Below are 14,202 nucleotides of genomic sequence, written 5' to 3' on the forward strand. Positions count from 1 at the left end.
ACCTCACAAAAATTTTTTTTAAAAAAATGGAAATAGATCTGCAAACTCCTGGTCTTGAGAAGGATCCTGTAGCTAAGAATAGGCAGGGGAAACCTTAGCAGGCACTCCCATGAAAAATGCTACGTGGTCCTATTCAAAATATTTAACTGGATTATGAGAGCATCATCCCCACCAGCAGACCTGAACTGGCCACAGACTTACTTTTTAAAAAGAAAGAGGAACAATCAAAGGTCCCCCACTTTAAAAAAACAACAACACCCGCCTGTCCCCTTTTTTATTAATATTATTTACTTGCCCAAAGTCCTCTCCCTTGGCTGCCAATATAAACACCAGGTGAAATTCAGATGAGGGAAAAGGCCATTTCTTCCCCCGAGCCACCAAAGCAAAGCCACGTTATATAAACCGGCACCGTTTAAATCATTCTCGATTTAATACAAACAAGTGCAAAAGGGAAGCCCATTGCGGGAGCAACCGGCTAGCTACACGGGCGTGCATGTTTGGATGTTGTCGTTCATATATATATATATATATATATATATATATATATATGAAAAGAACAAATTTCCCTTATTTGTTTTCCCCACCCCTCCCTTCTGTCTTTAATACAACTTCCTGAGGTTTATTTTGAAAAGAAGGAAAAGTCAACTGGTCCGTGATGCTTTGGGCAAACCAGCTTGCTGAGAGCTGCGCTGCCACCTAGTGGTTAGAAGGAAATGTTTGCAGCCAGTTGGTCTCTCCACACACAGAATCACAGAATTGTGGAATTGAAAGGGACACCAAAGGTCATCTAGTCCAACAAGCAGGCCCCCTTCCCGTTCTAACTGGTGGGGTGGGGGGAGCTGTTTCTATATGGGTGCTCTGCGCCTGGTATGCATAGCCAAGCCCAATTCAGCAGCGCCCCCCCCCCAGTTAAAGCCACCCTCCTCTCTGCTTGACACATGAAGGGGTCTGGCATAAGGACAGCGTGTTAAAAACAGCCAAGGCTCACCCCCCCCCCCGGAATTTTGGAAACTGCGTGGTTTGCTGCGGGTGCCAAGAGCTGTCAGGAGGCTTCTATTCCCCTCCCTAGGGCCGGATTTAGGTTTGATGTGGCCCTAAGCTACTGAAGGTAATGGGGTCTTTTATATGTCCAGCTGTCCTTTGTCAACAACAAATCACCACTGTTTTTTGTCTTGAATATATGCTATATGGTAATTTATGGACCTAACAGGTATCTTATGGGACACAGATGGCGCTGCGGTCTAAACCACAAAGCCTAGGGCCTGCCGATCAGAAGGTCGGCAGTTCGAATCCCCGCGACGGGGTGAGCTCCCGTTGCTCGGTCCCTGCTCCTGCCAACCTAGCAGTTTGAAAGCACGTCAAGTGCAAGTAGATAAATAGGTACCACTCGGGCGGGAAGGTAAACAGCGTTTCCGTGAGCTACTCTGGTTCGCCAGAAGCGGCTTAGTCATGCTGGCCACATGATCCGGAAAAACTGTCTGCGGGCAAACGCCAGCTCCCTTGGCCTACAGAGTAAGAAGAGCGCACAACCCCAGAGTCGTCCGCAACTGGACCTTTACTTTTAATAGGTATCTCAAGCCATTTGCACATGTGGCCATGCAGCCAGTCCATGCAGAATGTAGGCACCCTATATATAGACAGGTGCAAACCAGTGATACTTTAGGGAGCAGGCTAGCAGGCTGCTATTACTTACATCATAGGAGCCTACACAACACAAAACACTGTTACTGTATGTCGGTTTTATTTTAACTGTTTTTTATCTTATATTTTGGAAATGTACATCCAGGTGTTTTTTTTTCCTTTAATTTTTTCGGGGTGCCCAAGAGACTGGGAGGCCCTAAGCTATAGCTTGTTTAGCTTATACGTAAATCTGGCACTGCCACTCCCAGAGCTACGATTCCCAGAGTGTCTCCCTCTTCCCAGGGAAATCTTGGAATTGTAGTTCTGGGAAGGGATCCCAGCATCCTGAACAAACTACAATGCCCAGATTTCTTTAGGGGAAGCTTAAATATTTAAGGGTCTATGACAGTGTTTTAAATGTATGGTGACCGTTGCTGAACCACTCTGGGAAATGTAGCGTGCGGGGGGAGGGCTCCTAAGAACTCTCAGCGCCCCTCAACAAACCCACAGCTCCCATAATCCTTCAGGGGAAGCCACGGCTGTTTAAAGAGGTAAGATAGTGCTTTAATGTGTGGTGTGAACCTGGCTCAGAGTGGTTTTGCAATCCTGTTGATTGTAGCCCTGAGAGGGGAATAGGGGCCTCCTAAGAGCCTTCGGCACCCTTAACAAACTACACTTCCCAGAATTCTTTGGGGGAGCCACAAGGCTTCTGGCAGCTCTACATCCATGCCCAATTACAGCGGTACCTTGGTTCTCAAACGCCTTGGTACTCAAACAACTTGGAACTCAAACACTGCAAACCCAGAAGTAAGTGCTCCAGTTTGCAAACTTAGTTTGGAAGCCGAATGTGCTCCATTTTGAGTGTTACGCTTCCAAATTGAGTGCCACGCTTCCGTTTTGAGTGGCGCACTGAGGTCTGTCTGTTTTTGCTATTTATTAGGGTTTTCGTTTTTGCGGCTTTTTTGTTTTGTGACTGTGTGGAACCCATTTCAGCTACTGATATTGATTGATTGATTGTGTGACTGCAGTACATTGTTTATTGCTTTCATTTTATGAATCAATAGTCTCGTTAGATAGTAAAATTCATGTTAAATTGCTGGTTTAGGGGTTGTTTTTAAAAGTCTGGAACGGATTAATCCATTCTGCATTACTTTTTTTGGGAAAGTGCGCCTTGGTTTTGGAATGCTTTGGTTTTGGAACGGACTTCCGGAACGGATTAAGATTGAGAACCAAGGCACCACTGTACTCTCTTGGTAGCAGAGGAGGGAGAAACTGGTCCTAAACAGAGTTCCTGAATTGCCCTAGGCTGGACTAGGATTCTCAAGACAGACTAGTGTACAGAGAAATACCAGCCAATGATCACATTTGCTCTCCAAATGATGCCAATGAGTCCATCAACTTGGCTTTCAAGGCCTGTTCAGTTTGCGGATCTGGACCAGGGACACTCCATCCCTGACTGTCCACTTTCCAGGTTTTGAATAAACCCCTTGTTCGATTCTTCAGCTTCCTTTTTTCTTCTTTCTTTCCTTTTTTTGGCCAACTGGCTTTTACTCTCCTAAAGCAGAAAACAGAAACGGAATGGCTACTCCATCACCAACAGCAAACGGACTCTCCGTCTCTCCAAAGATACTTCACTCTTCTGCCTAGTTCTTTATCTTCAACATATGGAATAAGCCGAATTTCGTTTTCTTCTTTTCGCTTTCCTGGGTGTTACGGGGCACATCTACAGAGGGCGATAAAAACAATACAGTGGTACCTCGGGTTACAGACGCTTCAGGTTACAGACTCCCCTAACCCAGAAATAGTACCTCGGGTTAAGAACTTTGCTTCAGGATGAGAACAGAAATTGCATGATGGTGGCATGGCGGCAGCAGGAGGCCCATTAGCTAAAGTGGTGCTTCGGGTTAAGAACAGTTTCAAGTTAAGAACGGACCTCCAGAACAAATTAAGTTCTTAACCTGAGGTACCACTGTACACACCTTTGCATAACTGAACAAGAGTGCAGATGTGGTTGCGATCAAGGGGTGTGATAGATTATGGAGTGTAAATGCAGGAAAGGACTCAAGACTGGATTCCCAAGATCACTTGACTCCTCAGACCAGGAAGGTTGTTATCTATGGGAGGGACAGGCTGCATCAGTGGCGTAGTGTGGGGGTGCAGGGCGGGGCCGGCCGCACCGGGCGCAACATCTGGGGGGGCTCACTCGCTGCCTGCGGAGTCGCCGAAAAGCCTCGGGTGCAGGCTGTAGCAGAGCCCCATTTCTCGCAGAACCGACGAGCTGTGCGCGCGTCTGGGCTGAAGTCGTCCAGCAGGCAGCGGCTCTCAGCGCTCGCCGCGGTCCCCGTGCGTCAGGGCCACGGAGGGCGCGCCAGGCAGCCCCTCCTCACAGCCCCGCCGCCGCCTCCGCTGCTGCAGCTGCTGGGCCATGTTGCATTTTCCTTGCCTCTCTGCCCTCCTCCACCGGGCAAGTGGCGTCGTTTGGGTGGCAGCGCCCGCGGCAACTCACCTCAGATCACCTGACACGGACCCGCCGCCGCCATGGCTACCTTACCGTAAATACCCCAGCCCAGGCAGCAGCAATAAGAAGCTGGCAGTGGCGGCAGGTTAGAGGTTAGGGCCGCAAATTACTTGCCTTGCCCCGGGTGCTGACAACCCACGCTACGCCGCTGGGCTGCATGGCGCCTGCTACAACTCCCGTCATCCCTGGCTGGGGGCTGATGGGAGTTGGAGGCCAACACCACCACATGGAGAACACCATCTGGGCTTCTATTGCTCTAGTTTCCTCCTACGGCCCGGATTGACTCCAGCTGCAAAACCTGAGGCTGCCAAACAGATTACAGTCATACCTCGGATTACAGACGCTTCAGGTTGCATGTTTACGGACGCGCCCAAACCCGGAAGTATAGGAACGGGTTACTTCCGGGTTTTGGCGATCGCACATGCGTAGAAGTGCTAAATCTCGCTTTGCGCATGTGCAAAAGCGTCGAATCCCAACCCGCGCATCCGCTGCGGGTTGCGAACATGCCTCCTGCATGGATCATGTCTGCCACCCGAGCATCCACTGTACAGTGGTGCCCCGCAAGACGAACGCCTCGCAAGACAGAAAACCCGCTAGACAAAAGGGTTTTCCGTTTTGGAGGCGCTTCGCAAAACGAATTTCCCTATGGGCTTGCTTCACAAGACGAAAATGTCTTGCGAGTTCCTGCGGGTTTTTCCCCTTTCCCCCCTTTCCCTAAGCCGCTAAGCCGCTTATCAGCTGATCCGCTAAAAGCCGCTAAACCGCTAATAGCGCTAATCCGCTAAACTGTCAATGGGCTTGCTTCGCAAGACGAAAAAACCGCTATACGAAGAGCCTCACGGAACGGATTAATTTCGTCTTGCGAGGCACCACTGTATTGCTACGGAGAAGTTGTTGCAGGAAGTTTTTGCATCTTTCTTTTGGATCTCACGATTTATGTGGAGATTGTTTAAGCAGGCTGTGTACCATGTATATATGTTGTAAGCTGCTCCTTGAGCATGGTTTGAACTTTGGAAAGGCAGCATGCAGATAAAATGACTGATTGATATTGCTTTAAATGTGTGTTGTGAATGTGGTCCAGATCTGACCCAGCACATCTGGTCTTATCCAAGGACGAGGCTTCCCCCCTCCCCCCCAAAAAAATATCGCAGATCAGGCTTACCAAGCTTCTGGATCATGGCCGCTATCACTTCATCTTCTTCAATTTCCCTGAGGAAGGAAAGACAGACAGTTGAAAGCGGGGAGGGGAGAGAATGCACTCCAGATGTTTCAGCAGCTGGAACGCTATGGAGAACAGCGCACTGAACTATGCAACTTAGAGAGATGAGGACTCTTGGCTTCATAAAGGTCAGGTATGACCCTTGGCTCAGCTCAGCCAAGCCAGACCCTACCTTTCAAAGGAGCAGAGCGCATTCTACCCTTTCAGCTCCTCCCCTCTCCCCCGTTTCTATCAAGGAAGCCATCTCCTCAAAAAACTAATCAAGGAGGCAGGGGGCAAAGAGGAGGTTGTCTACCGCCTCTCTGCATGATTCCCTACAGCAGTCGTGCCTCTTTGCAATCAACTGTTGCTGGGACTGGCTAATTCTGCCATGTCTCTGTGGCGCAAATGATCAGATCATTCTTCTATCGGAGGATGATTTGTTTCCCAGAGGAGGCTGCCCATTGTCATCATGCATGAGTTCCTGTTCTGCTCATTCGTCCAAAGAGGCGAGCAGAGACTCAAGCAGAGACCCAGCAGGGACCCTCGCCTCCGCCCTGACACTCATTTGCAAGCCTTTTTCAATTGAAGCAAGCCCTTCGGTTTAACTCAGCAAAGTTTTGATTTGGTTCACAGAAAGTTTTTTTGGGGGGTTGGGGGGCAGCAGGGGAGAGAAATACCAGGCTGGCAATGCAGTCTCTTCCCCACCTGCCTAGTCAGCAAGTCCTTTCAGAGCTTGGAGCGAAAAGACCTGGACCGACAAAGAAACAGCAGCCAGAAACTAAGACGGTTCCTAATTACTCCAAAAGGCTTGCCAAGGAGCCGGACCCTATGAACCTCGATTGGCAGAAGGAGCCAGTAAAGACCCACCGTGGGAGCTTGTTGGCCGTTCTCAGAAAACGCTGAGGCCAAAGAGGGCTTCCTCAACGCAGGGCCCTCTATTAAGAAGTCCTGCCTCCTTTTCCTGAAGGGGCTTCCTCTTGAGAAACAGGAAAACCAGGAACAGGGAGGCAAAAACGGAAAGAAGAGGCAGCCAGCCCAACTTTGCAGCCTTTTCCACTCCTACACAGGGAAGGGAGGAACCGACAGAGCCCTGAAATGCCAAGACTGGAGAGGATGGGAGGGGTCCGAGTTCAGCAGCAGAGCATCACCTTTGCATGTCAAAGGCCCCGAGTTCAGTTCCTGCCTTCTTACATGTGGGGAGGTATCTCCCTCAGGACTGCAAGATGACTTGCACTGAGTCCTGGGGCCATATCTAGCTCAGGTCTGTCTTCAGTGACTGGCAGTGCCCCTCCAGGGGTCTTCTTCTACAACTAATCCAGAATGCGACAGCTAGACTGGTGACTGGGAGCAGCCGCCGAGACCACATAACACCGGTCTTGAAAGACCTACACTGGCTCCCAGTACGTTTCCAAGCACAATTCAAAGTGTTGGTGCTGACCTTAAAAGCCCTAAACTGCTTCAGCCCAGTATACCTGAAGGAGCATCTCCACCCCCATCATTCTGAGGTCCAGCTCTGAGGGCCTTCTGGCAGTTCCCTCATTGAGAGAAGCAAAGCTACAGGGAACCAGGCAGAGGGCCTTCTCGGTAGTGGCCCCCACCCTGTGGAACACCCTCCCACCAGATGTCAAAGTGATAAACAACTACCTGCCATTCAGAAGACATTTTAAGGCAGCCCTGTTCAGGGAAGTTTTTAATGTGTGACATTTTAGTGTATTTTTTGTCTCTGTGGAAGCCGCCCAGAGTGGCTGGGGAAACCCAGCCAGATGGGCGGGGTACAAATATTATTATTATTATTATTATTATTATTATTATTATTATTATTATTATTATTATTCCACTGCCCCACCTGTCCTTAAGTCAACAACTTTTCTGTGCCAATAAAAGTCGGTTTCTGCAGCCAGCACAGATTATGCAAACCAAGCCATGCATTCTTTGCATACGGTTTGCACACTTTGCATACGGTTACGTTGCAGAACACGGATGACCCAGCGCCGATCACCGTGATTCCCATTCTGTAATTTGTTACAGCCTTTTGGAATTCTGATTCTGTCTTCTGCAGTATTAGCTATCCCTCTCAGTTTGGGGCCATCTGCAAATCTGATGGTCATCCCCTTCATTCCTTACAAAGACGTTGATGTCGGGGACCGTGCGGAGGAGGGCAGCACCGAGGAAGAAAGGTGGGAGCCTCCCCCTCGCCCTGGTCAGGATCCAGAATCTTCCCAGGAGCAGGAGGGCAGTATAGATTTGGAAGAGTGGTTTGCAGAGGGACGTAGTTCAGAAGGCAGAAGCTGAGAAATGCTGGGTGGGGAACAGCCAGGAGAAGAGACTTTGGGAGATAGAGGGTTAACAGATCCACTGTCTCTGGAAAGCATTCGTCCGCTCTCCCCAAGGTCAAGAAGGGCTGAGACAATGGCTGAACAGAAAGCAGAGGGGACTAACTCAGATTACAAGACGTTGGAGTGATGTAGATTAAGGGGGTGTAATCCTTAAATGGGAGCACCACCATTCTAGGAGATGGGTTATTTGTTCTCTCACTGTGGTCGTTAAAGTTTCTAACTGGTAAGAAGGCTCCTTTCCCTTTGTTCTACTTATCTGCTGCCGGGTGGGCAGCGGACAGGGAGAAAGCCGATTCCCTGAAGTCTGACAGTTAAACAACAATGGGTCCAGGACATAACTCTACAGTACCTCACTTGTCCTTTTTTTTCCAGGATGGTGAGGGATAGGCAACAGAGTCAAGGCAATGCACAACCACGACCTTCTCCCCCACTCCCTGCCTGAAAGCCCTTTGCACACCTGAGTCGGTCTTCATCCAGGTCCTCCACGATTTTATTCCGGTCGTTGACCGTGGCCACATACAACGTCAGCAGCTCCTCCTCACGGGCCTTCTCCCTGGGCGTCTTCGAGAACTCTGAGCAACAGGGGGAAGAGAAAATGGGGCAGGCCATTGCCATTAATTGGCTCACGAAATATCCACACAGCTGTGAGTGGGGCAGTGGCAGTGGGGGCGGGGCGGGGAGGTGGCTGGCAGGGCTTGCCAAGAGGGAAGGCAAGCGAACATCCGTCCCCGTGTCCTGGATTCGAGTGGCGACAGTGACGGCAGGAGAACGGAAAAGAAAACTGACAGGATGAATGCGCCAATGGAGGATTAGCGAAAGGAACAGAATGAGATGAAGCCAGGAAGGAATGGAGGAAGACATGGGAGTACAGAGGAAGCCACGGACTGAGCGAGTCGGTCTTGCCCCTTATTCACCCAGTAGATCATGAGTGTCCGCTTGTTAGAGTTCCAGTCATGTTTTAAATGCATTTGCTGCTGCTGTGTTTTGAACTTTAATTTTCTTTTTACCTTATGTGTAGATCGCCTTGAGGTGGTGCTTTAGAAGGAGGTTAATTAGTTGTAATAAATAATAATTTTATAATAAATTTATCACCTGTCCTTGACCCCAAGGTCCCAAGACATTATAACATGGGTAGGCAACCTAAGGCCCAGGGGCCGGATCCGGTCCAATCGCCTTCTCAATCCGGCCCGCAGACAGTCCGGGAATCAGCGTGTTTTTACATGAGCGGAATGTGTCCTTTTATTTAAAATGCATCTCTGGGTTATTTGTGGGGCATAGGAATTTGTTCATTTCCCCAAAAAAATATAATCTGGCCCCCCACAATGTCTGACGGACAGTGGAGCTGCTGTTCCTGGCAAAATGTGCAGGCAACTTGTAGCTTCCATGAGGCTTTGGTTCCCCTGCTCTCCATATACGTATGTTTCGCCTGAGCTCTGTGAGTGCCGCTTTCATGTTTGAGGACCAAGACATTCGCAGGGAAACCAAAACGCTTGCTTACAAAGCTATTGTACTACCAACCTTACTATATACTTGTGAAACATGGACCACTTATAAACGCCATCTCCAACTCCTCAAAAGATTCCATCAATGGTGTGTCTGAAAAATCTTACATATCACTTGGGAAGACAGGTGAACTAATGCCAGTGTACTGGAAGAAGCAAAGATCACCAGTGTTGAAGCACTGATTCTTCAACATCAACTTTGTTGGACTGCGTCATGTTGTGCTGATGCCTGATGATCGTCTTCCAAAGCAACTACTCTATTCTGAACTTAAAAATGGAAAGCGTAATGTTGGCGGTCAACAAAAGAGGTTTAAAGACTGTCTCAAGGCAAATCTTAAAAAATGTAGAATAAATATTGACAGTTGGGAAAAACTGGCCTGCGAGTGCTCTAGTTTGAGAATAGCCTTTACCAAAGGTGTTGTGGACTTTGAAGACACTCGAACTCAGAACGCAAGGGAGAAATGTGCTAAGAGGAAGGCACATTTGGCAAACCCTCACCATGATCAACTACCGCCCGGAAACCTATGTCTCCACTGTGGAAGGACGTGTGGATCCAGAATTGACCTCCACAGTCACAGACTCATTGTTAAGATTGTGTTCATGGAAGACAATCTTACTTGGCTACGAGGGATCGCCAAAGAAGAAGATGTATGTATGTATGTATGTGTGTATGTATGTATTTTTCACCTGCACAAAGTGAAAGCAGCACAAGACGCGAGTCACCTGTACTGGATCAGAGCATAGGGAAGGGGAAAACACTTTCTTAAAAAAGAGTCTCTAGAGAAAGGCGGAGGACCCACCAGATTTGCTCATGAGGCTCCTTAGCTCGCTCTCGATGTCCCACTGCTTTTCCTCCAGCTTCTGCTGGTTCATCCTGTCGGTTTCCAAAGAAAGGAGGGGGAGGAAGGTTAGCGAGAAATGATATCAAGCATCAAAACAACTTGGCCACGATCAAGAAATTTTGCCCATGGTATGACTATTTTCCATCTTCCCATTTCGACTCTCTTGCACCCTATCTGTGTCACCTAGCATCCCCTCCCCTTCAAGTTCCTCAAATTCTCCCCCTCCTCATTTTATCCTCACAGCAACCCTGTGAGGTGGGTTAGGCTGCGAGGCAGAGACTGGCCCCCAAAGTGAGTCCCTCCATGACTGATGGGAGGATTTGAACCCTGGTCTCTTTCTGGTCCTAGTCCAACACTTAAGCCACTAACAGCACGATGGCTCTTTAAACATCTTTTTGTGCTTTCCATTGTATGGTTTTGAATGTGCAATTCTTCTAAGCCACTCTAGTCCTTCTTGTTTTCATTTTTTTTTAGTAAAGAGCAGTATGTGAATACGGTTATAAACACATCAATAATCTGCCAGATTTCAAAAATCCAGCAGAGGGGAGGATATCAGCTGACAGGCCAAATACCATCTTTGCAGCCACTTTCCCATCACCCCCCACCCCGCCCCCGCTGAGAAATGGGCAAACTTTTCCAGACCTTAGCTGCGATCTGATCCTGCATTGCAGGGGACTGGACGGGATGACCCTGTTAGAATTCCTGCTCCGTGATTGCAGTCATGGGATTGTTGTCTTTCATCTACTACTACTATTTATCTACTTGCACCCGGAGGTGCTTTCGAACTGCTAGGTTGGCAGGCACTGGGACCGAGCAGCGGGAGCGCACCCCGCCGCAGGGATTCGAACCGCCGACCTTTCGATCGGCAAGTCCTAGGCGCTGAGGCTTTAACCCACAGCGCCACCTGCGTCCCGTAAATAAAGTAGATTAGCCAAAATGCTGAGTTGCTGAGGTCTGTTAAGCAAGCTGCAAAGACTCTGCGGATCCCTAAGTGTGCCGGTGTCGGTTGGCATCGGTCGCTGTGATGTTCGGGCTGAAGAAAGCTTATGAAGCTCCCGAACGATTGATCAGGAGGGAGAGAACATGCCAGTCGGGCATGTGTCTCTGCCAGGGTCGTACTCGAGTGTAGGCTGAACTCCTGACGGCCCCCTGGGTGCCCCTCCACGATTCTGCAATTCTCCGGTTTCACTTACTTGTGCATCAGCTCAGACTCCCGCCGCAACAGCAGCTGTTTTTCGTGGATCAGCTTGAACCATTCCACCATCAGGGCATCCTCGCTCTCATCTGCACACACAAGACCAAAGAAACCTCTGAGCTCTTCGCTTCGGAGGCTGCCAGAGGATTGATCAACCCTGACTTCCGGGAATATAGAAATCTTAGAACTAAGCCAATTGGGGGCTTGAATGGGGGAGACATCTCGGACCCCGCCAAGCAAACCATGGGCAGCGTCCCAAAGGAAAAGCTTCAACATTTCATATACAGTGGTGCCTTGGTTCTCAAACTTAATCCGTTCCGCAAGTCCGTTCCAAAACTAAAGCGTTCCAAAACCAAGGCATGCTTTCCCATGGACAGCAATGCAAAACGGATTAATCCGTTCCAGACTTAAAAACAGCCCCTAAAACAGCCATGGAACATGAATTTTACTATCAAATGAAACCATTGATCCATAAAATGAAAGCAATAAACATTGTACAGGCTTATTCAGCTCCCTGCTCCTGATTGGCCCCGCTGACGCGACCAAGCCCTTCAGCCGGCCAATAGGGCTGGCTGGTGGGCGGGGTTAGCTGCATTTAAACAGCCACGGCAGCGCTGTGTCCCCAGTCTGTTCCTGCTCGCGTCGGATCTCCCGCCCTCCCTCCCTCCCTCCCTTTAGGTCAGTTTCCTATGCAAATTGACCTTGCTATGGACTTTGGTTGGTTGCCTTGGTTGCCCAAGGGGCCTGGTAGGTCTTTTTTTATCCATTTGGCAAATTGACACCAGCCTCTTGGTTTTTCCACCTACCTCGTAGCAATTCGTCACAACTTTCTGGTATTGGCGGTTAGGCATTGGAATATGTGTGCTGTGTTGGAGGATTGGCTATGAGCCATCATCTACCCCTCCTCTTTTGGGTATTCCCTTAAAGGAATCCAGCAGTTGTGGATCCTGTCCGATGCCCTGCTGGTGGCTAGGGCCATGGCATGACCCCCGGTGACGTCATGGGGGAGTTTCCAGTTGTATTTGCATCAACAAACTCCTCCCACTGGCTGTTAACCCTGAAATGACTCCCTGCTGAGCGGGGTGGAGTCAGGTATTGCTGTTTTATCCAATGCCTAAGCCAATACTACTCCCATGCTGTAACCAATAAAGTTATTTTGCCCATTAACCAAAAATAATGTGTCTTTGTGTCTTATTATAATGCTATGAGGGTGGAGGGTCCTCGACTCACAACCAAGGTACCACTGTATCCCATACTAAGAATAATTAGTCCCGCGGGGGGGGGGGGGACCGCAGTCGCCTCTCCGCCCCGAAGACACCTGGACCCGCCTCACCTCCCTCGCACTTCCTCAGCTGCTTCTCCATCTCCACCCCTTTGAGCTCCAGCTTGTCCAAATCCTTCTCAATCTGCCGGACTTCCTTCTGGATTTCCTCCTCGGGGATATAGTCTGGGCGGCACTGAAATGGAAAAAAAATAGCCGTACTTTATCCTGCACGTCATACGACAATATAATCCTTACCGTTAAGGAGGGACCTCGGAGCACAACCATCCGGTTCTCTTCCTCCACATTATCCTCACAGAATTGCAGAGCTGTAAGGGACCCCCAAAGGGACGCGGGTGGTGCTATGGGTTAAACCACAGAGCCTAGGACTTGCTGATCAGAAGGTCGGCGGTTCGAATCCCCGCGACGGGGTGAGGTCCCGTTGCTCGGTCCCTGCTCCTGCCCACCTAGCAGTTTGAAAGCACGTCAAAGTGCAAGTAGATAAATAGGTACCACTCCAGCGGGAAGGTAAACGGCGTTTCCGTGCGCTGCTCTGGTTCGCCAGAAGCGGCTTAGTCATGCTGGCCACATGACCTGGAAGCTGTACGCCGGCTCCCTCGGCCAATAAAGTGAGATGAGCACCGCAACCGCAGTCGGTAACAACTGGACCTAATGGTCAGGGGTCACTTTACCTTTATCTTTAAGGGACCCCCAAGGGAAATCTAGACCAACCCCCTCTGCAAGAATCCCTAGCAGTTGGCTGCCTGTCTTGTGTTCAAACCCTCCAGTAAAGGAGAGTCCGCCACCTTCTGTTCCGCACAACGACCCTGCAAGGCAGGTCGGGCTGAGAAACAGTACCGACGAAAGTAGAATGGCCGACAAAATTAATGGACTGCGCAGAATTGGATAAAATGACAGGAAGTATTCGAAACCTGCGGGACCAGAGATTTACAGAAGATTGGAAGAAATATACAAACTATTTGAAGAGCAACTGTAATCAACAAATTATAGAATCATAGAGTTGGAAGAGACCACAAGGGCCATCGAGTCCAACCCCCTGCCAAGCTAGTAGGACTACAAGAAGTTTTGTAGGGAGAAATATATGAAACATTGCAAAGAAGAGAAAGAAGAGAGACATTAGTTATGATATTTAAATGTAATAGTGAAAGTAAGAAATGTAAATTAAGTGAAAAGATTGGAAAATTTTCAGAGGTGATTGATGGAAGTCAAAAAAGTTGTATAAGATATAAAAGTATGCTTAATAGTTGTTGAAAATGATATGTTAAAAAACTAATTTTATATATATAGAGAGAGAAATGGAATATTGGCCAACACCAATGGCCTCGAGCAAATCTCAGCCTCTTCACCTCTAACATCAGAGATGGGATGCCGGCAGAAGACCTGCTGGTAGACTCCATCACCCATGACCGCTGGCCATGCCGGCGGGTGCAGATGGGATTCGGAGTCCCACTGCTCCTGGATGAGGGTTAGAGGCCTCCCCACCCCTGAACAAAACTGCCTTTCTTCAATCCTGGCCATACCTTTGAGGGAGACAGCGCTTGACCGGTCAGAGACTTCTGGAGGGCTCTAGGAGGAGACGGCCTCACTGCGAAGAGAGGAAAAAGGAAGGCCTCTTACACAGATGGGCAATACCACCCAGTTCATGTCTACTCAGAAGCAAGCCCCACCACGTTCGATAGGACTTGCTACCAGGTAAGGAAATGCAG

At 49.1% G+C, this 14,202-nt stretch overlaps 1 protein-coding gene across 4 annotated transcripts in view; it reads right to left on the reverse strand.

Annotated features, from left to right (window-relative positions):
* MICALL2 (MICAL like 2) overlaps positions 1–14,202 on the reverse strand; it is a 462,536-nt gene that overhangs the window by 409,001 nt on the left and 39,333 nt on the right. For 2 of the 4 annotated variants that reach the window (XM_083711476.1, XM_083711475.1), the window contains exons 11-17: positions 14,017–14,081; positions 12,548–12,671; positions 11,213–11,303; positions 9,978–10,051; positions 8,133–8,247; positions 5,301–5,347; positions 2,862–3,343 (exon numbers count right to left, since the gene is read on the reverse strand). In XM_083711476.1, coding sequence (XP_083567602.1) covers positions 3,264–3,343; positions 5,301–5,347; positions 8,133–8,247; positions 9,978–10,051; positions 11,213–11,303; positions 12,548–12,671; positions 14,017–14,081 — 596 coding nt within the window. In that variant the 3' untranslated portion in view covers positions 2,862–3,263. Of the gene's footprint in view, positions 1–1,836; positions 3,344–5,300; positions 5,348–8,132; positions 8,248–9,977; positions 10,052–11,212; positions 11,304–12,547; positions 12,672–14,016; positions 14,082–14,202 lie in introns of those variants that run through there. The other 2 variants (XM_083711474.1, XM_083711477.1) reach the window with 2 other exon arrangements.

The sequence above is a fragment of the Podarcis gaigeae genome (assembly GCF_964106915.1).
Source record: "Podarcis gaigeae genome assembly, chromosome: 14".
NCBI classification, from domain to species: domain Eukaryota; kingdom Metazoa; phylum Chordata; class Lepidosauria; order Squamata; family Lacertidae; genus Podarcis; species Podarcis gaigeae.